At 49.9% G+C, this 21,769-nt stretch overlaps 1 protein-coding gene across 1 annotated transcript; it reads right to left on the bottom strand.

The window, feature by feature from the left end:
* Positions 1-685: 685 nt before the first annotated feature.
* On the bottom strand, positions 686-20,901 carry gnai1 (guanine nucleotide binding protein (G protein), alpha inhibiting activity polypeptide 1). Its single transcript, XM_086146318.1, has 9 exons — positions 20,418-20,901; positions 10,990-11,032; positions 9,587-9,728; positions 9,044-9,201; positions 6,338-6,466; positions 4,133-4,262; positions 3,900-4,053; positions 2,893-3,124; positions 686-1,743 (listed from the first exon to the last, which is right to left on the bottom strand). The coding sequence occupies exons 1-8, from the start codon at positions 20,533-20,535 to the stop codon at positions 2,934-2,936; spliced, it is 1,065 nt and encodes a 354-aa protein (XP_086002444.1). The 5' UTR covers positions 20,536-20,901; the 3' UTR covers positions 686-1,743; positions 2,893-2,933.
* Positions 20,902-21,769: the final 868 nt, after the last annotated feature.

Genomic DNA, 21,769 nt, shown 5'->3' with positions numbered 1-21,769 from the left:
GCAGCCCCTTAGTGTCTGCGGAAATGCAAAACAAGAAGGTTCCCCTGGAAGAGGTTAGTCCTGGGACCAACATTGAGCTGGATGGTTCTTCGAGCTGCTCTGTCTGAAAGCAGCTACAGGTACCTTAGCATCATCTTGAGTTTTCCAATAGCATTGGCTTTCTCAGTGAAACGGGCCATTCCTTCAGTGTTTTTCGGAAGAACCGCGCCTCCAGCTAACTGGGAGTCGATCAAAAGTGCACCAAGGTGGACCGAAGCTAGCGAGTCACCTGGATTTGGACTCGAGAGTTGCCCCCCCTTTGTGGTGAACAGGGGAACACCAAGGTTCCCTACGGTATTGCTTTGGCTTCAATCTGCCCAGAAAATGTTTGCATCCAGTCAATGATTTCTAGCTTCCAAGGCTCATTATGTGCTCGGATAGGTAAACGTGCGTGGGAGTGCAGTTCTGAGAGCTCTCGAGGAACCGTGTTCTACCACCCGCGTGGGTCACAGAGACGGACTGGATGTACGAGTGGCCGCGAAAACCCCGATTCAGGTTCGAGGATCTTGGATTCGATCTTTAAAAAGTTCGAGAAGCTGTCACTAAGTTAATTATTGGATGGATTGTTTCCAAAAAGGGTTCTTGGCCGTCACGACGCCGGTAGGTCAGTGCCTCTGCCCTGATCCAATGAGACGGCAACACGGCATCGCTTGTAAATGGTTTTATTAGCAAAATAAGGGAGATGAGTCTACAAAGGCTCTCCGATCGCGGAGAAGATACACAGACAGTTGTGGCAGTTTCCTTTTACGTGAACAAATCCTGGACCGCGTAGATAATCCTTCTACCTCGGCAAAGCAGCACCGACCCACAGATCGAGCTCCTTCGACCGCCTCCGCTCCTCATCTCTAGGTATCACCCGGAGGAACCCGGACCCGAACCCTCAGCCGGACCTCCGTAACACTAAAACTCAAGTGAATTCTCCTCGGGATACATTTAAAATATACATTTAAAACGCGCCGACTCCGGTCCTGGGGGCCATTTTCCGAGTGGATGGCGAGGAGAATGGATATTTTGTACAATGTTTAAAAACCACAACCCCAGATTTGCGAAAGGGAAGGGGAGTCTAGGGGTCGAGGGGTAATGTAACAATATACATCTCGGTATTGTACTGCGTGATCAGCCCCGTCGGGGCCTCTCGTTGTCATGGCGAGCAAGGGACTGGGGGATGGGGACTGTGGAGGCTACATGTTCGTCACCATGGAGACCCATGTACCTTTAGACCAGAGAGGGATCTCCCTTCTCCTGATAGCTCGGCGGCGCGCACACAGAGGACAGTATGGGAACGGCTCACCTCGGATGTTCAGGACAAGTCAGCAGGCAACAGAACAAGCAATCGGGACGACGGGTGCGGCAGAAGACATGCGAAGGCACAAGTACCAACGGACCGAGCTCTGAATTTTTGCCCCTTTTCCAAGAGGAACGGCGAAGATAGCGAGGCCTCTCTTCTTAGACGGTTAACAAAAAAAAAAAAAGATAATAAAATCAAAAGGTGATGAAATGGTCGCGACTGAGCTTTTTTTTTTTTTTCTCTTCGTTTCTTACGATGATACAAACAAACTACACAAACTAGCTCAAAGTGTTCCGAGGCAAAACAAGAACATAAATAAAGCTGTTAAAAGTGGCGTATAGTACAGCACTGGTCTGCGACTGATCCCCCGACGTCAATCATCTTCCCCACCAAAGATGCACGATAAGCTCCACAGCCTGAGGACAGAGGACAGAATGGGACGGGGTCATTGACTGAATAGCAAATGAGCTTTAAAAGGCAAACCGCGCTTTCTTGATGTCGTCGACATGCAAAATTAACGGGAAAACAACATCGGTGGAACAACCTCGAAGGGGAAGGCTCATTTATGCTAACGCTACGTATGTAAACAGGAACGTCCATAACATCAAGCATCACTGCCCACGTACTTCCCATGCATGCTTCATGTTGCCATGTTTACGCAGCAAGGCGTCCACTTGGGAGCAGAACAGAGTTCAGGATTCACTCCCGAGTCCTGACAAAAATGGCGCCGGCAGAGGCGCTGGTGATAATGTACCTTCCAAGAAAGGCAGCGCGGTAGAAGGCAGTGGCCGTTAAATACACGGCGGCATGTGGACGGACAGAATTCTTTTCCCCGGTTATACCGACGCCAGCCTGCCTTCTTCTTTGTTGTTTACACTGGTTGCACTTGAGCATACCGTGTAACATTGCCCCCCAAGACTCTTGATGGTACTCCTCCGTTCAATGGGTTTGTCTCCACAAGCTCTCAGAGAAGGTACAGAAAGTGAACACAAGTGACAGGCAGAAGGCCCGTCCCTATAAGTATCTAATGTTGGGCATAAATGAGCCTTGAGGGATAAAACAAACTTAGGTCCCGGGGCAACCAGAGACAAACTTCCCCCCAAAAAACTGGTTTCCAGTAGTCGAACAAACAACCTTGGTCGATATTGGACTTTCAGGTATCGGTGATATTTATCAGCACATATGAAATCGGTTCCCATCAGTCTACCGGCTGAAAATACGACTGTCTGGACGGCTAAATTTGACTGAATACCACCAAGCACCAAGAATTTGATGCTTATTTTCCGTCTTTTTGTTGTCGTCATTACCCACTGACCAAAACTCCGATGTCTTTCTACTTGTTGACAATAAGAGACCATTTGAATGTGGTGACCTTCACCGCGAGTCCACAGGTTCTGATGTCACGGTCACTCTAACTCAAGTTTCCAGCTCTTCATCAGAGGTCAAACTAAGGTACTTCTGCCGTTACATTCACTTTTGACCAGCACTGAAGAATTTTGGAGACTTAATCAAGATAAAGCACTGCTACGAAAGTGCGTGTCTGTGTACTTGACCGATGGTCTTACCAAGAAAATAAAACAGTGTGTCGTCTCGGGCGCCGGCGTCCTCAGAAGAGGCCGCAATCTTTCAGGTTGTTTTTTATGATGACGTCGGTGACGGCGTCGAAGACGAACTGCACGTTCTTGGTGTCGGTGGCGCAGGTGAAGTGGGTGTAGATCTCCTTGGTGTCCTTTCTCTTGTTCAGGTCCTCGAACTGACACTGGATGTAGGCGGCCGCCTCCTCGTAGGTGTTGGAGCCTGAAGGTGGCGGCAGGGAAGGGAAAGAGTCAGGAAGTGGGAGGGGGGCACCGAACCTCCCTTCTGGTCTGAAGCTCGAAGCATGTAGAGCTTCCTCTGCATGACATTTGGACGCCAAGATAAAGACTCAACCCCAACTGCTTTGCGTTTATCATTCGCCTGGAACGACTCTTTCACTTCCTGTGAGGACAGAATTGCCCAATTTGATAATGGAGACACGCATGCAAAGACTCAGACCCAAATGTTTGTCCACTGTGGTTGTTTCTTGACTTAGAAACTTAGAAGAAAGCTTCTGGAGACCTCCAATTTTAAAACTCGGGGTCTCCAGAAGCCATCTTCGAAGTTTCCAAGTTTAGAAAAGACAAAGAATCTGCGTCTTTATGGACAAACGGTCGGTCTGAGTCTTCTTGTGCTTTGTGTGTGTGTGTTCGCAAAGTCGTGGGGAACTTGGAAGGAACTTGATCTACAAGCACATCAGAGGAAACCCTTCTTAAAGCCTCATTTCAGGAAATCCGTTGTTTGAAAAAGAAAAAAAAAAAAAAGGTTTTACTTCATTTGAAAATCTCTCTGATGTTAACTTCACTGACAGGTTTGTCAGAAAACACCTTTTCCTGCCGTTATTTTTTTATTTTCAAAACATTTCAAAGGAGGAAGTGCCTCTTCCTCAGGTGACAAGAAACCACGTTGTGTTCAAGGAACCCGGACTTTTGTTGTATTTTTCATGCCGCTGCCTAAAGGTGAGCTGAAGTAAAGATCACGAGTGGAGGCATCTCACCGGCGTACTCCGGGTAGCAGATGGTCAGCGGACTCTTCTTGATCTTCTCCTCGAACAGGTCCTTCTTGTTGAGGAAGAGGATGATGGAGGTGTCTGTGAACCACTTGTTGTTGCAGATGCTGTCGAAGAGCTTCATGCTCTCGTGCATACGGTTCTGCGGCGGTAGGGAAGGAAAGGAGGCTTTATATCTGCACAGGCGCCGGAGCGAGCCAAGGGCCGACCGGAGGACTCACCATCTCCTCGTCCTCGGCCAGCACCAGGTCGTAGTCGCTGAGGGCCACGCAGAAGATGATGGCCGTCACGCCCTCGAAGCAGTGGATCCACTTCTTCCTCTCTGACCGCTGACCGCCGACGTCAAACATCCTGCGCCGGGAGGAAATTACACATAAATACAGGCTTGCCGGAATTTCCACGGGACACAAGACACAAAAGAACAGGCCTCGGGACTCAGACGTCGGCCGGCTGGTTTTCTCGGGAGGCGTTTTCTGAGGAACTTTCTCAACGTCAATGTGAACATGAAGAGCAGCCAGAAGAAGATCCGTCAGCCAAACTGGGAGAAAAAACTTGTCGCATTTCCAGGAGATTTGGCTTCGTCTCGACTTTCTGACCAATCCACCCTTTGGTTTTGGGTTTTGTCTTTTGTAAGGTTCTCCGGGACCTGCTGGAGCACATCTAGAGGGGGAATCTGTCAATGTGAGGTCACGCCAAGAGAAATGCACAAAGTCCAGGTTCGAGTGGAGTGGAGAGGTTGTGTAGTCCTAGCGTGGAGCTGCAGGAGTGGACCTGGAGCCTTCACTTCTGGTGTCAGATGTTTTAACGTGATGGCTCTGAGGTGTGGTGGTGCTGAAGGCCATCTGTATCTTCATGCTTCACACACACTTATCAGTGGACCTGAGGGTCTCCATTTGAGGAGTACCGGCGCGAGTCAGGGAAAAGGCATGCAGCTGCGACTTGTCACAACAGGCATCGAAGGTCCCGTTGGGCTGCTGTAATGGCGCTTATTGGGCTTCAAAAATAGCAAAAGTCACATCTGGAAACCCTTCAGACTGTCAGGGAAAATAATCGCGGTGCAATTGTTGCGTTGAAGTAACACGCGTGTCTGGCTCGGGAAACATGTGATGGACCTGACCTCCCCCTCGCCCCCGGCGCGACCTGCAGTTCACTCCCCTTTCACTCTGTTTACTCTCACAGCCACGGAGTTAGTCATTAAGCTGCTGGAAACAGAAGGAGCGACCCACCGATGGCCCGGGATGAGGCTGCCTGCTAGCTGATGGATGTCCAGAGGTTCACCCTTCCTATCGCCTGGTGCCACGACATCCACCGCTATGGCTATCGTCTGCAGCTACATCCACGACGACGGGTGTCTTCTGCCGCCACATCCATCACCGTGACTGTCTTGCCTTCTTCTTGATCCTGGGAGCTCCGGCTCATACTTGGTGCAGATGTTCTTGTACACGATGCTAGCTATCTGGTTACCACTTCATGTACACCTTTCCTGTACTGGATTGTCTCAGCCTGCCCCTTGTCTAGTAAGGTCGACCCCTGCCTCGGTCCATCTTGTGTTCAAGGCTACCTCTTGATCAACGCCTCTTCAGTGCTTTCCTTCATTCAAGCCTTTTCTCACCACTGGTATGTCAGCCACTCCTTCAAGGTGCCGATGGATATCCACCCGCTTCTTTGTCTTATAGCCTTGGCAGCTGGATAAATGTGTTCCCCGCCAGGATTCTGCAATCTGTTGTCTTAGGCTCGCTGCCCTATGGCCAGGGCCTCTTGGCTTCTTGGGACTTGGTATCCAAACTTGTTGTCCAGGGATCAAGAAGTCACAGCTGCATTCGTCAACCTCTGACTGCAACAGTCGCTTGTACCCTGTGATGTTGTAGCCTTCCAGCAGTGTCTGCTTCTCCGGCCTGCTCCATGTGCAGCTAGTTCCAGTGGCCAACTTCCCTTCAGGGTGTGCCGGTCCCTAAAAAGGTAATGTGGACCATCTTGGACCTTAATGTCCAAGCTGGTATGACGGTATCTCCTGTGGTTTCACTCCTCCTGAGGGACATTCTGGCCATTCTAACTGTAAATGGTCTTACCCAATGCCTTCCTGTACTGAAGCCAGCAGCTTTGCCTACTGAGCTATCCAGCCAGATACGCTGAAGGGTGAGTGAACTATCTAAATCATCTTTGTATCTACACTTTCAATAGTGCAAAAACTGTGATCTAGGTGCACAACAAACACACCCGCAAAACTGGCATGATCGTTTTCTGCACAGAAAACCACATATTACCGTGAAGGGCAACGCCCCCACTTCCTGTCAGAGAACAAAACCACCGCTGAGTCACGGGTTGATTAGCAAGCATGCAGGTCACAACCCCCATCTGCGCGGGGATTTCTGCTGTGATTCACCCGGACGAGGCAAGCGGAGGCGCCGCATGTAAGACGGACTCACTTGAAGTGCAGGTCCTTGAACGTGAAGTGCGTCTCCACGATGCCCGTGGTTTTGACTCGGGTCCTGAGGACGTCCTGCTGGGTCGGGATGTAGGTGGCCTGGGATATCCTGTCCAGGTCGTTCAGGTAGCTGAGGAGGGGATGAACCCAAACTGAAAACAAGCCCCGACTCCGACAGGAAATCATTCATAATGAAAGCCAATAAATTCAGTTTATGGCGTATAAACACTTGTTTATGAAATTATGACTCCAACAGTTGCCCCGGGCCAGGGTGGGCCCTGGGGTTTAATTTGTTCACTGCGCGAGAGCTAGCGCCGGCGTCGCAGCCACTGCAGACAAGGCGCTTGTGTTTTCACCCCCTGCCTGCTGCTTTGTTTGCATGTCTGTTAGCAGGATTACGCAAAAACTACACAGCAGATTTCAGACAAGCTCAGGGAGGGAAGCGGAGGGGGCGCTGGGAAACAACCTGTCGAAATCTGAGCAGAACATCATGCCGGACTTGGAAGAGGTCTGCGCTCCTCTGGCTGTTCCGGTCCAACTCCTGCGTGGAGTTTTGCTAATCGGCGTGTCCTTGGCGACGGCCACGTTATCGGCAAATTAGATGGCATTCGACGGCGGCGGCTGATATCTATCTGCCGGCGTCAGTTTAATGTCAGACAGACAAATTGTCTGGGGTTTCCGCTCGAATCCGACCCCAGGTGGAGACATGAGTGCACGTTCAAGCATTTTTAAAATGCTACGCCGGAGTTTGGCTAGCTGACGACAGGATCTAAACAACAAGTCGATCGAATCCATCATCGTTTGGAGTCTGGCTTGGCCGCGCCCGACGGGAATACCGCACATTAACCGGCTCACTGAAGGTGCAGAGGAACCAAGTTAGTTCCCTCAAGGTTGTTGCTGATAAATTGCAGGGAGGGGAGATTAGTGACCTCTGGATGTTGGCAGATAAACGAAAGCAGCCCCCCCGTGCCTTCATATTCATGCAAACAAGGCTTTTGTTTGTCTTCCAAGCTACCGAGGAGGGAAAAAAGAAAAAAAGAACCCACAAGATTTGGCAGCGGCGCTTCCCATTCATGACGGGCCCCTGGGCGCCCGGATTACAAGAACCAATTAGAAAATGGACAAACAATGCGGGTTCCTGGGCCTGCGACGTAAATGGCGAGTCGGGTGGGGGGGGGGCGGAGTGTTGTTCCTGCAGGAACGGCGAAGCAGCGCCAGCCAAAGAAAACACAGGACCCGCATTGTAATCGTATCGTTTGTCTGAATGCCAGCGGGAATTGCACAATATTTAACACTTCCTAAATGACCGGGGAACCAGAAGAGAAGCTCTTCTGTCCCTTTTCAGAGTCGGTCCTCGCCATGACGGAGGGAGGAGACGTTGCACAGGAAGAAGATCAACCTCTCCGTCCGTCCAGAGGTGCAACTTTCATTTAGAGCAGGTGTCCCCAATACGTCGATCGCGATCTACCGATCGATCGCAACGGTAGTGCGGGTAGATGGCACGGCACTAAAAGGTAGATGGCAGCCTTTCGTCCTCACTATGAAATTTGTCACCTGACTGACAGTCGGACTGTCCAATCACTGCGCATGTAAACATAACGGCGCGTACTAGCAAGCTAGCGAGTTAGCTTCCAATTTATGTCTTCTAAATTTATAGGTATAAAAATGAGCAGGGGAGCCGGACCAAGTAAAAAGACTAAAACGTTTCACTTCCATACAGAATCTGGGGTGGACTTTTTTTTACTATGTCATTTTCAAAGTGCGTTTACCAAAAAAAAGGAAATGTGGAGCAGCATTTTCAGACTGTTCATAAAAACTACGACACCGATTTCCCTCCGAAAAGTGAGCCGAGAAGGAGAAACGTGAAGGAACAAAAATCCCAGCTGTCAGGACAGCGGTCATTTTTCTAACAGCTCACTTTAACTATGTTGCTGATTCCATTCAAGTCATCAGAATAAGGTATTTACCACAAAAGTACTCTGTTGTCATGAACCATAAGGGTTCATGCAGTTATGCAAGATCCACAAACATTTATTGCGTTAAGTCTACTCCGTAGATATATCAATATATATACACTGCTCAAAAAAATAAAGGGAACACTTAAAAAAACACATCCTAGATTTAAATGAATGAAATATTCTTATGAAATACTTTGCTCTTTACACAGTTGAATGTGCTGACAACAAAATCACACAAAAACGATCAATGGAAATCAATTGTATCAACCCATGGAGGTCTGGATTAGGAATCACACTCCAAATTAAAGTGTAAAAACAAACTCCAGGCTGATCCAACTTTGATGTAATGTCCTTAAAACAAGTCAAAATGAATCTGTGTTGCTTCCTGAGTGGACACTATGATTTCACACAAGTGTGACTGACTTGGAGTTACATTGTGTTGTTCAAGTGTTCCCTTTATTTTTTTGAGCAGTATATATTCAGCATTTTTAGTGGAGGTAGATCATTTTCACATGGTTATTTGAAAAGTAGCTCACAAGGTGAAAAAGTGTGGGCACCCCTGATTTACACTTTGTGGAAACGCTCAAGAACAGAAAGGACCTTTAATTCTTTAAGCGACAGCGACCGCTGGACCGCAAAACGGCTGCCATTTGGACGCAAATTTGATTGGGAAGACACACAATGGCGTCAAGTCTTATGATAGCAGGATTGTCTGTCAATGTGTGTGTGTGTGTGTGTGTGTGACTCACTAGGCCGCGGAGTCGTTGAGCTGGTATTCCCGGGAGCGGCTGAAGCAGGCTTGAACACCTCCGTCCTTCCACAGCCGCTTGATGACGCCGGCCAGCTCGGCTGTCATGAAGCCTTCCTCGGCCGATCCCGCCAAAACAAACAGCTGCCGCGCGTCGTCCTGGTGGGGCGGGTCGGTCGCGGGGTCAGGATTATAAAATCAGCCGTCACGGACACGCCCCGACCCTCCAAATATCTAAATTGACTCGCGGGGAAGCTGAAATCCCGTCTTGTGTTTTAATGCTCCGAGTGTTCCCCGAAGCCCGCCGGAAGTAAACGCATCATCGCCGCACAGCAGAAGCAGCGCGTCAACACGCCGATATCCATTTCCATTTGCCGGAAGCCGAAACCGCACGGATAGAATTAACGGTCTCGAATTTCACGTCTCATCAGCCGGAGAAAGAGGGTCTTTGTCAAACTCAGAAGTTACAAACCCTCACCGCTCCCGCCGGCACGGTTTAATTGTGCTAAGCTAACAAATGGAGGATAACGGCCCCATCACTCACGGCTCTGGCGGCGTCGCCGAAGTCGATCTTGAGGCGTCCCATGGCTCTGATGATGGCGATGATGGACTGGATGGTGTTGCTGTAGACGACGGCCTTGTACTGCTTACACTCCTCCTCTGAGTATCCAGCCTCGTGGATGATCCTGGTGGGCGGGAGGGAAAGTTTGCCTTCACACACTCCGACCTCACACTGCCAGGGTGACCTAGAGGGCGTCTAGGCGAGGGCACACGGCCCCGATCGCCACCCTCATTTCAGGTTGCTTAAAATACACGCCGTCCAGGGAAATTAAACCCTTTTTTTTTAAAAAAAAAAAAAAAAAAACAGCTTTTCTTCGTGTCAGATTGCGGGTCGTTCAAAATCTTTGATGCGCTGGCGAAATATGGTATCGGCGAATGCAACGCTCTGGTATTTGTTTAACAAACTTTGGTACTGCAGGTGTTCTGCACAAAATGCACTTTTTTATAAAAGAAGGTGAAGCGTTGCAATATTTGTTGGATATTGAATTGTTTAACCCTCATATTATGTTAAGGGTCAATTTCACCCTTAACATAATATGAGGGTTAAAAAAACATAGCGATGAAAAGAAACTGTATCTTATTGGAAATAGAATTAGACTATTGACACATTTCCATTTAAGAAGTGGTGTTTACCCACTGGGGTCGGAAAGTTTCTGACCAGCTTGACTTGCGTTGCCGCAGAACCGAAATCCCGAAAAAGGGAAACTTAGTTTAAGTCGCTGACGGCGGATTGCCGGAAACGTGGCCGATCGACGCCACGGAAACAAACCTCCCCATTGACTGAGTCGGGATTGTGTAACGTCAATAACAGGATGTTGCCCAATCGGGTGGACGCAAATCGCGAGTGACGCCGTGCGGCGGCGGCGTTTTCCGCGACCTCTGCCCCGTTCGGTTTGGTGACGCTTCAAAACAACTGGAGGTGAAGCGTCCAGACGGCGGCAGGAAGGAGGAGCAAGAGAAGGGCAAAGAAATAAGCGCAACTGAATCTCCTGTGTGATGTAGGTGTTGCAAGTGTGTGTGTGTGTGTGTGGGGAGGAAGATGAGCGATGACATTTCGCTCTGCAAATGAGGAAACGGCCTGCGTTTGGTGTCCGCCGCGGTGGTAATTTTTTAGATCGTTCCTCCGCGGCCGAAGATCCAACGGAGGGAAGAAGAAAGAAAAAAAAAAAGAAATGTCACGGGGAAACGGTTTCAAACATCCAGGCGATACGGCGAGGGATGAATACATCGCGGAAAAGGTCGCGGCTAATGTAAAAAGTGGGTAAACACACACACACACTGATACAATAACTAGACCCCATCCTGTTGGTAGTCTCCCCATGCACCATGTCTGTGGATCCTGCAAACGCCAGACCATAATACCTCCAGGAGATGACGTGAACTTACTTCATCTGCTTGACGATGGTGCTCTTTCCTGATTCGCCGGCTCCTGGAGGAGACGAGAGAATGCAGCGTGAGTATTTCCAGGGAATGCATCTTTACCCATTATCTGACCCTTGAGATAAGCAGATGGGGTGACCCACAGTATGTGTGTGTGTGTGTGTGTGTGTGTGTGTGTGACTTGAGGTCAGAGGAAGTGTTAAAAGCCCCCCCCCCTCTTTGCTCCAGGGCAATTTCAGCCTCACATACCAACCGGCTGATGCTACTGCAGTGGAGTCAGATGACTCCACGCCGTTAGCCGGTCGATCCCGCTCCGGTTTGTTGTGAAAAACAGGCCTGATATCGTGAGAGCCGCCGCCGCCGCCGCCGTTCTGGACGCCTGACATGCGCCGAACGGGTAAAAATAGATCGCGGACGAGGCGGAAGCGCCGAGAAACGTGGTGTCGCTTGAAGAAGGGCAGGAACTCGGCGCTGAGGCTTTATTGGATTGACAAGCCGGTCGCCGACCGGTGAAATAACACAACGCCGATGGAGGAGGGGGTTAGCGAGTCGGCTTTGTGGATCCCTCAAACGTCACGGCGCCATGGCAACCGATCTCTCGCAATCCCTCTCTATCTTGACATCTTTAGTGCGGCTGCAGTCACCGGAGAAGGTCTCGCGCGCGACACGCCGGTGTCCACGACGACCGACCGCGAGCATTCTTTCACGGAATCGATGGAGGTGAATCTCGGTCCTCCTGACCGCCCTGCTCTCTGCGTCAAAAAAAAAAAAAAGAGGAAGTGAAATTGTGACACATGCTACACCGCAAGCTCATTATCTTGTGATACTGCCATGGCTCGCTCTTGCATAATTAATCATCCCCGCGTTATAGTTCCACTTTCCTCGACGGTGGAGGAAGAAGTGGCGGCGAGCGTACCGCCCCCCGCGGGGCGCTAACGCTAACAAAGGGATGAAGTTCGTTAGCTTGAGGAACGCCTGACACTTGATGGACAAATATCCCATATGTGACAAGTACCAACACTCGGCTAGCTAGCTTCTTCCGTTGCTGATCACGTGGTCGTATGAGCGCACGAATTCCGGCCGCGAGCGTACCGCCCCCCGCGGGGCGCTAACGCTAACAAAGGGATGAACATCGTTAGCTTGATGAATGCCTGACACTTGATGAACAAATATCCCGTATGTGACAAGTACCAACACTTGGCTAGCAAGCTTCTTCTGTTGCTAATCCCGTGGTCGTACGAATGTCCGAATTCTGGCTGCGAGCCGCTAACGCTAGTGAAGGGATGAACTTTGTTAGCTTGACGAATGGCTGACACTTGAACAAATATCCCATTTGTGACAAGTACCAACACTCTGCTAGCTAGCTTCTTCCGTTGTTCATCCCGTGGTCGTACGAGCGCCCGAATTCCGGCGAACTTCTCCACGGCGCGAGAATCATCCCAGGGCATTTTATTTTAATTACACGTCACCGCTCGGGTGCCGGAGCACCCCGGAGAGGGGGTTGGGGTGACGCTACGGTGGCAGCTCCCTCTGCTCCGCGGCCAAATAACTCGGTTTCGCGAATCCCTGTGGGATCCGCGCGCCGACATCAGATCCGCCGCTCGACTCGGCTGGCTGGCGAGCGCCGCCGTGACTCCCGGCCTGCCCGGGAGCCATTTCGACAAAGCCTCAGAGGGGGCGCACACCATGCATACAAAGAAGCCTCCTTTTTCGGGTACCCTGATTAAAGGTAGTTTAAACATACTTCTTCGATATAATCCTACCTTGAAGCCAGACGGTATTTTTAAGCTACCACGCTACTGATGCTACTTGGAACCGCAGAATCCAAAATGACTTGAAAATGTGGACAGGCAAGTCATGTGATCCAACTCAGAGTAAACTTAGAACTTCTGGTTGAGCCATTATCAAACCGCGACCCCCAAGAGCTCTAGCAAACGCGCATTCCCATATCGAGATGACGTGGAAGATCACAGATCCCGGCGCTGCCGCTTTGATGAAACCTCGCTTCTGCCGCTTGATTCTTGGAAACATCGGGAATAAAAGCGGGGCAGCGAGGGAGGACTCATGCCTGTGCGTGACAGCGGCTTTGACAGCTGTGGTCCTCCGACACATCGCTGCTGCTCGGCTCAACACTCCACAAGAGGAGCTGGTTGTTCCCACACTGGCCCTGACGGAAAATTTCAATTTCATTGCTCAGTCTTTAACACACACACACACACACACACACACACACACACACACACACACGGACAATGAGCAAACCGCAACGAAAGCAGAGGAGCTGTTGGATCCAACTTGCCCAGATGTTTCCTTGTGAACCCAAGGTGACCGACTGGCCCTCTCCATCTCCCGTTGTTGTTTAGCCCTTTTCTTTAGAAATCCAGATCCAGGGAAGGAGAAGTACTTTTGGTGCCAGTAATTTTTCCACCTCTGTGGATCTTCCATGTGACTGCGTTCAGATGGAAACAAAGAAAGAAGCAGCATTTCTTTGTTTGACGAACCCCGGCACCAGTGGCTGTTTCTGCGCCTCGCTGGACCTTCTACTTTGCAACACATTGCAGATTCATATTTATAGCCTGCACAAATCAACAAGCTAATGTCGGACAGAAACTTTTCAAGAACGACGCGAAGAAAAAAACACTATCAGAGGGGATGTAGTGTTTTCATTGCTTCGCCATGTGAAGAAACCCCAGCGTTGGCTCGCTTCTTTTGGCCAAGATACTGATGTACCTCTGCGTGCCGTGGGAACCCCTCTGTGTTGTAGCAGGCCAGAAGAGCTTGAACCTCTTAGTCACATTTCTTGCTGCTTCTGTCTGTTATGTCACAAGAAAACATTCCACGACATACAAGAAGTATCTGGTAACGGGCGCGGCTTAAAAGTTAGACAAATCACAGAGCAGGGAAGTGACGACCTCGAACCGTAGAAAGACCCTGCCTCAGGGTGGGAGCTAAGACGGTTCCAGGAATCCATGTTTCCTGGTTCCTCTGCAACAAGAAAACGGGCTCGTTACTGAAAAGGTTCTAGAAACCGTGAAAAGTTTGGTTTTAAAGAGTAATGAAACATCTTTCATAATGTGGGTTCGACTGCGGCGGCGCCTTCCTTCCAGCGCGCTATCAGTATGGCGAGGCTTACTGCGCGACCTTTAAAACACGCCTTGCTTCCTCTGCTTGATTTACAAGATTAGAAAATGCAGAAGTAGTTCTTGCATCGAAAACAAGACAGAGAGCTCCGATGCAGGTCAAAGAAACGATTCCTCCATGGATTAAACACCAAAGCCTAGCAAGGGTTTGGAAGATACCTATGAAACTACATCTTGAGGATATCTATCAAACCATTTCGCTGTTGGACAACCCTGCCACTCGCTTGCCAGATTCTTCCAGCATGAAGCGGTTGCGATGAAAAAGGTCAGTAAATCTTCTTTCAGCGGGTCGAAGGTGAATCTTTGGACCGCTCGCTCTAGCGAACATCTGATTTCGAAGCAGAGGGTTTATCGAACATGCACGTCTTCTTCACGTTCTCCACGAGACGCGACACCGACGTGAACTTCTGCCAGACTCCGACTCCACGTAAGAAACGAATCCTCATCCCACCACGCTTTTCAAGAAACGCGCGATGAATTTGTTTCGGAAAACCACAGCCTGAAATCCGCAAGCGCCCCCCGGCTTCGACACAAGGTGGTTTGTATCGATGCTCTATTTGAGAGAGCGAAGCCGATGAATCGCTCTTTGTGTGCGACGGGCCGACTGTATCCTTATCGACTGAGCGCATCTCAGATCCTGGAGATTCTGGTTTGTTGACGATGTGATGGGAGTTCTTGACACGACCCCGATGGGCACCGGGGGCTGAAAAGCAAGCAAGATCCTGGGAAACCAGTTGGAAACTTCTGTCTCTGGCTACCGGTCGAAGTTGACAAAATCACCCACAGTTAGCCTTTGGGACATTTGTCTTGTAGACACCAGACAAAGGGAAATCTCACCAGGGTGGCAGGGAGTGTCAAAAGCACCGCCCCTTTCGCAACGCCATGCTTTCCCAGCTCCACACACAACCGGGGTCGCAGAATGTCACAGTGAAATGAATAATACTTTACGAGTACCATGTCTGGTTGTTCCGAGCAACAGTGTGTTCCCCTGGCAACACCCTAAAAACTATGGATTAGCAGCGAAGGCTCGTGCTCTTTGACTCTTTTTGACTTGGGTTTGGAGGGGAAAAACACAGAAGCGTCTTCCATTCCAAGTCTAAGAGATTGACTAATGACTTTATCTGATCCAGGCTCGAAGCGGCATCTCAATAAACAAATCCCTTAAATTCCAAAAGCCCTTATTAATATAGAAGTAAACATCGGGTTAAGCCTTGTGGACACCGGGCACTTGTCATCAGGCAGAGTGACTGGTGGGGAATGGATATAATTTCAAGGACTCCGAAACAGTATCAACCCCAGAGGATCTGCTCGATTTAACACGGGAGGTTCGGGAGACGACCGCCGGTTACTGGTCAGAGCGAGAAGAAAAACCAAAATCGGATGTATTTCTAATCCCGCGGCGACAACATCGAGCTGAGATGTTGCTGTCGGAAAGAATCCGGCATGCCAAGCGTCGTAGGCTACATCGAAGGCTACATCGAAGGCTACATCGAAGGCTACATGAAAGGCTACATGAAAGGCTACTAGAAAGGCTACATCGTAGGCTACATCGTAGGCTACATCGAAGGCTACATCGTAGGCTACATCGTAGGCTACATCGTAGGCTACATCGAAGGCTACATCGTAGGCTACATCGTAGGCTACATCGAAGGCTACATCGAAGGCTACATCGTAGGCTACATCGAAGGCTACATCCCCATCAGGCTGGAGACGAGCGATGCGTTCATGGAAGTATCTTGGCTCAGGCCTCTTTACACCAGTGATGTCATTAGGGTGTGGTTTGTTGAAGCCTGTGGGCCTGAAGAGCACAAAGGACACACACACACTCTCACACACACACACACACACACACACACACACACACACACACACACACACACAGACCTTTGAGGGTTCCAGAACCACAGGCCTGACCTTTGGCTCTTCATGCAGAGTCATGTTACACACCCACTGCTTTGATACGCCCACCCCAAAACAGCTTAAGCCTCAAAACAACTGCAGCAGCTGGTTTCTGTTTCTAGTGGTTTCAACTATTTTTGGAAAATTCGAGCTCACCCATCCGGAGCGAACGGAGATCTGCCCCCCCGACACACACACACACACACACACACACACACACACACACACACACACACACATTTTTTTTCCTCTATCAGCTGGCTGTGATGAACAGCTTTCCTCTGGGAACTTCCCCGGGCTGATCACGGAGAGGAGGAATGTTTCGCAACAATGGCGGTATGGAGACAAATGTGATTAAAATGGCCGCCGTGCCCGGGGTTTCGCACCGTTTATTGATTTAGCATATGTCACCTGGCGGATCACCGGGGAGGGGGCGGGGCAAGCGACGAGAAGACAAACCTGAGAGGTCATGAAACGCTCTCCATCCCTCGGGCTAGGATTCGATTAACGCCGCGGAGATAGATTTGCCGGCCGAAAGCATTCGCTGCAGTCGAGGGAGGGGTGGCGGCGGACTTTGAAGTCTGGCGCGGCGCGCTAACCACATTAGAAGCATGAACGGCATCATCCACGCATCGCTCCTGCAGATTCCCCCGCTCCTATTGGGCACACCGATCAACGCCCTTTCACGTCCTCTTTTGTTGCCTTCAGCCATCGTGCCGTTATGGTTTACGGTTCCTCTCATTTGCCGTCCACTTCCACTCCTCCCTTCACTCTTCATCCGGAGGGGGATCTAAAGTGGGAGCCATTCATAAGGGAAGCCCGCAGCCTCTGAGTGCTGCTATCCGGCGGAGGGAAATGACCACGCTAAATCACAGGGATCGATCTGCCAACGAGCAGGTCGATAGCTATAAGATTGTTTCCCACACACACACACACACACACTCGCCACGGAGCGAGCTGTCCGCTGCGATGTTTAATAACGCTTACAGCGAGAGGAATGTGAACAATTTAACCCGGGCTTTCCCTGATTACATTGTCTGAAATAAACCCTTTGTCTCACCGCTCCGCCGCCTAACTGGAAATTTCAAAATCCCCCCGCGGTTGAAGCTATTGTGTTCCCGGGGAGGCCGGCGTCTCTCGCCGGCCTCCGAACACTGCACTCAAGTGGAGAAGCTAACGGGAATACATCTCTGCAGAAATCAATGTGCGCCGACTTGAATTGCCTTCACTCACGTGGAGAAACAAATGCTTGAATGTCCTCGAGTGGCAGAAATACACTGGTGCTTGAACCCTGCTTTATGAGCCGGGGATTCACCAGAGGACACGAGACATCAATACCAAGGTGTTCCAAAATTAAGCTGGACTTAGCCAAGCACTGAAATCTTCAGAGTGCGCATGACGGACAATCGACACTGGTGGTGAGCTATGGGGACGCTTGTGCGTTCACATCTGTCTGACGAAGCAAAGTGAATCACCGTTGCTCGGAAGGGAATTCAACAAGATGATGACACAGCAGGTTACTGGTTCTGTTCACCTATCCCCGAGTAGTTACGTACACCGATCCCAAAATAGGTCTATCCTACAGTTTATGCAAGTCTGTCCCTGACTTGTTCTGTATGTCTTTCCTTAAGTAGTTCTGTACACCTATCCCCAAGTGCTTCTTCGCACATATCCCAAAATGGTTACCATATACCTTTCCCTTAGTGGTTCAGTACCCCTGTCCCTGAGTAGTTCCTTACACCTCTACCAAAGTCGTGCCGTACACCTCTACCAAAGTCGTGCCATAGACCTCTACCAAAGTCGTGCCGTACACCTCTACCAAAGTCCTGCCGTAGACCTCTACCAAAGTCGTGCTGTAGACCTCTACCAAAGTCGTGCCGTAGACCTCTACCAAAGTCGAGCCATACACCTCTACCAAAGTCGAGCCGTACACCTCTACCAAAGTCGAGCCGTACACCTCTACCAAAGTAGTACTGTACTCCTAGCCCTGAGTGCTTCTGTATACCTACACCTTAAGTTGTTCTGTGCACCTGTCCCTGACTTGTTCCGTATGTCTTTCCCTGAGTGGTTCTGTCCACCTATCCCAAAGCAGTGCTGTGCACCCGTCCCTGTGTGGTTCTGTATGCCTCTTCCTGACTAGTTTTGTATGCCTATTCCTGAGCAGTTCCATAAACCTATCCTTAGGCAGTTCTGTACGCCGAGCCCTACATGGTTTCTATATGTCTATCCCTGATGTGCAGCACGCCGCACAATTCAGAGACAAATTCGGCGATGGCATTTTCCAACGAGAAATATCCAAAGGCTCACTTTGCCCGACACTGACGCACAACTTGCCTATGGCTAGCTTAAGTGACATTAGAAAACATTGGTTTTGTTCATCTAATCTGACCATCTCTTCTTTTAGTTTCCTATTAAGAACAAGCTCGTGTCTGCTGTTGCATGTTTCCTTAAATGAAAACCATTCATTAGAAAGACATGACAAACATTCAGCAAAAAGGCGGCGGGTTTTAATAAAAACCCTCCCGCCGTTTCCTGACAGCTTTAGAGAGAGCAATTAGGCTGAGAAGATTGTAATCTATTTCAGCACGTGGACACGAATAGTAGGATAATTGGATCCTTGCAACGTCGGAAATAAAGGGAGCCAAATAAAGACGAAGCGCTAGATGAGAAATATGTTCCATTTTAGGGAAAAAAAAAAAAAAAAAGCGAGGCAGAAGAAGACACCTCCTCCTGCAGGGCTGCAGGATTAGAAACATCCTGCACGTTTCAGGGCGGGAACATTGTGCGGTCGGGGGGCCTCGCAGATTCCCCGTGATAAACATTCAGGACGGCGCCGGAGAGCCAGGCGGTCGCCCGGCGAAGCTGTCGATCACCATCAATGTCGACGGCGAGCGGACGAATCATCGCTTTTAGAGCCGACGCGAAAAATCCCGACATATTAGCGGTCGATTACATCTACAAGTTGCGGGAGGTTACGCCGCGGTGCTTGAAAAGAAAGACTGTGAAACAAAGACGCTCTCTGCGACCTCTGCTCTGCTCCTCGGGGCTTTTTTATTTTTAATGCCCCCGTCATTTGCTGCCTTCTCATCTTCCGCGGCGCTCTACTGCTTTCTCCCGGGCGCCGCTGTCCGGTCTGTGCGTCACTCCAGGCGGTCACCTGAAGAGGCCCGGTGTTACCTGGCTACCGCGGCTACCGTGAATCAAACACAAATAGTGTGACGAGGTGAAGCGGATACGCGAGCTGGCACGCCAGCGAATGTGAAAAAAAAATAAAAAAACAGCGTCGGGCTCGCGTCAACTTGACCCAACTTGCTTGTTTTCGAGGAGCAAGTCGCGTCTGGCCTCCAAGCACCTGAGGAATGCGAGCCACGCTTGACAGAAAATATGCGGACGCCTGCTCGGGCGGAGAGCCGCCTCGAATAAAACGCGTCGGACGCAGACGGTGACCTCCTGGAAATTACAAATCGTGTTTGTCTGGTCCTGGTTTGCAGCTCGTGTTCCCACCCGCCCGTGGAGTGTTTGCTTACTATTGATATTGTATTCATCCCTCCGTCCCGGTAACCCACATACTGCGTGTTTGCATGTAAACACCTCCAGAAAGCGGCAACTTCAGGGCTCGGTGGAAAAGTTTTTCACCTACGGTCGGTGTTGACAAGGGTAACAACCTCCCGCTCCAATATCGTGCTGGGGGTTCGTCGAAACGGGAAGAAAGAAAACAAGAGATACAGGAAGTGAAACGGGTCGGCGTTTTCGGCAAAGGTCAGGGGAGAACGAGGACGAGGGCCTCCGAGCGGACCAGGGGGGAATTTTTTTAAAAAATAAAGCAGATTGCCCGTCAAATGCATGAACGATCTGGAGGCGAAGGGGTGAACATGAAGAAGAAAACCCCGAAAAAACGACTGGTGTTCACGTCCGGCCCAGGCCCGGGCCTGCTGGACCAGACCGAGGAAGTGGACCATTGTTGGGAGGATTTAGTCAACACAAATGGTCCAAAAGGGTGGGTCAGTGAACGCCTACAGGGAGGGAGGGAGGGAGGGAGTGGAAAATAACAAACGGTTACCAAAGTTAGGGGATTAAAAACCTGTAGTTTAAAATAAAAAAAAGAGTTCGTCGCGGCTCTTGAGGCAAGTGAAGGTGGTGCGTTCACGGACCGGAGTTGACAGCTAGCTTAAAGGCTAAAGACGGAGGGGAGTTTTTTTTATTTTCGCTAGCGATGCTCCAACTATTTCGCTCGTTAAAAATAATAAAATGAACCAAAAAATAGATGTACATATGTGTTACACAGTTGAATCTTCGTGTTTGTCCCCTCGACGGTGTTCGGAGGGGAGTTTCACCACCGCCGGAGCTCCCCCGGTCCCTCCCCGGTCCCTCCCCGCCCCGGCGCCTCCCTCTCACCGAGCAGCAGTAGCTTGACCTCCCGGGCCGCCTTTTCTCCGTCGTCCCGGAGGTTCCTGTCGATCATCTTGCTGCGCTCCACCGCCGCCTTGTCCTCCGTGCTCAGCGTGCATCCCATCTTCCGCTGTGTCCGCTCCGACCCCGGCCCAGAGAAATGCTCTTACAGCGGCGTGTCCGCCGACATGAACCGGTCACGGCTCCCCGCTCTCACACACGCCCTTTTCGGATTGATCCCTCCGGAAAGGGGGGCCGAAGAGAACCGATGCGAGTTTTTTTTTTTTTTGTGTGTGTGTGTGTTTTCTCCCCCCCACCCGCCTCTGACACACACGAAAAGATGAGAAAACAACAAAAAAATGTTTCCCTTCTCCTTCTTCTTCTTCTTCTTCTTCTCGGGCGTGTTAAATTCCTCGCCGAAGGGGAGCGGTGGGCGGTGAGGCAGGAACCCGGCGATGGTGCTCTCCTTCCCGGTCAGTCGCTTCCATCCGCCGCGGCGACGAGCTGCTGTCGTATGTAAAGCGGCGGGCTGGGCGAGGCGTCAAGCGCGCAGCTCCACAACCGATCATCACTTCCGGTTGACCTTCAAAATAAAACAACATCATTCGCAACACAAGGGTTTTCTGCGAACACCTGCAACCAATATGCTTTTTTTTTTAAACAAAGAAAACAAAATCAGATAATTATATATATATATATCGATGAAAACCGCATGAATAAATAAATAATCATCAATAATAATCATTACTATTAAATCTCCCCTGCATGCCGTGAAGTGGCCCTGTCTCCTCTATTACGCCTGTGCAGTGACATGCTGAAATATTCTCCATTTCATCCTGATTAATAAAAAGAACAATATTTTATTTTAATATTTCCACGACTTTCCAAGATTGTTTGTTTTATTTTGAAAGTAAACGCCCAAACCGGAAACCTATCGACCGCGGAACCCAAACATACAAATATTGACTCATCACTTCCAGGTAAGATGACCCTCTTTTTTTATTATCTTTTTTTTTTTTTATCCCAACAAGACTTACCTAACTAATGATTGATTTTTCAGGAGGAGATGTAGTAGGATGACAAATGTGTAAATACTTATGTATCATATTTGAAGTCTGCATTTTAGACACAGGGAGGCCTTTTGCCTTGAGAAACACTAAAACACCGGAAGGCGTTCTGTGTTTATTGCTGGTGTGTTTTGATTCTGGAGGTGCAAACCCTGCAGCAGGGACGCCGTCCGAGCCCTTCCCCGCCCCGCTCGGCAGCGCACAGCCGCTGTTTATGGTTTAAATAATTTAGCCTGTCGGACAAAGTCAAGTTTGAGCTTTCAAAGTCAACACTCGGTCCAAAGGTTGTGG

Source organism: Fistularia commersonii, chromosome 5, assembly GCF_037954325.1.
Source record: "Fistularia commersonii isolate RoL2024-O1a breed Wild chromosome 5, RoL_Fcom_v1.0, whole genome shotgun sequence".
Lineage (NCBI taxonomy): Eukaryota > Metazoa > Chordata > Actinopteri > Syngnathiformes > Fistulariidae > Fistularia > Fistularia commersonii.
Note: the sequence above shows the minus strand (reverse complement) of the source record. Positions and strands in the feature narration are given on the sequence as shown.

Bases quoted from the DNA above. Each gene is read 5' to 3' on its own strand.
- gnai1 (XM_086146318.1), bottom strand. From the start codon at position 20,535: ATGGGATGCACGCTGAGCACGGAGGACAAGGCGGCGGTGGAGCGCAGC. The intron at 11,033-20,417 runs GTGAGAGGGAGG...CGTCTCCTCCAG, and splicing joins GGTCAAGCTACTGCTGCTCG to GAGCCGGCGAATCAGGAAAG. The intron at 9,729-10,989 runs GTAAGTTCACGT...CCCGCCCACCAG, and splicing joins ACCATCGTCAAGCAGATGAA to GATCATCCACGAGGCTGGAT.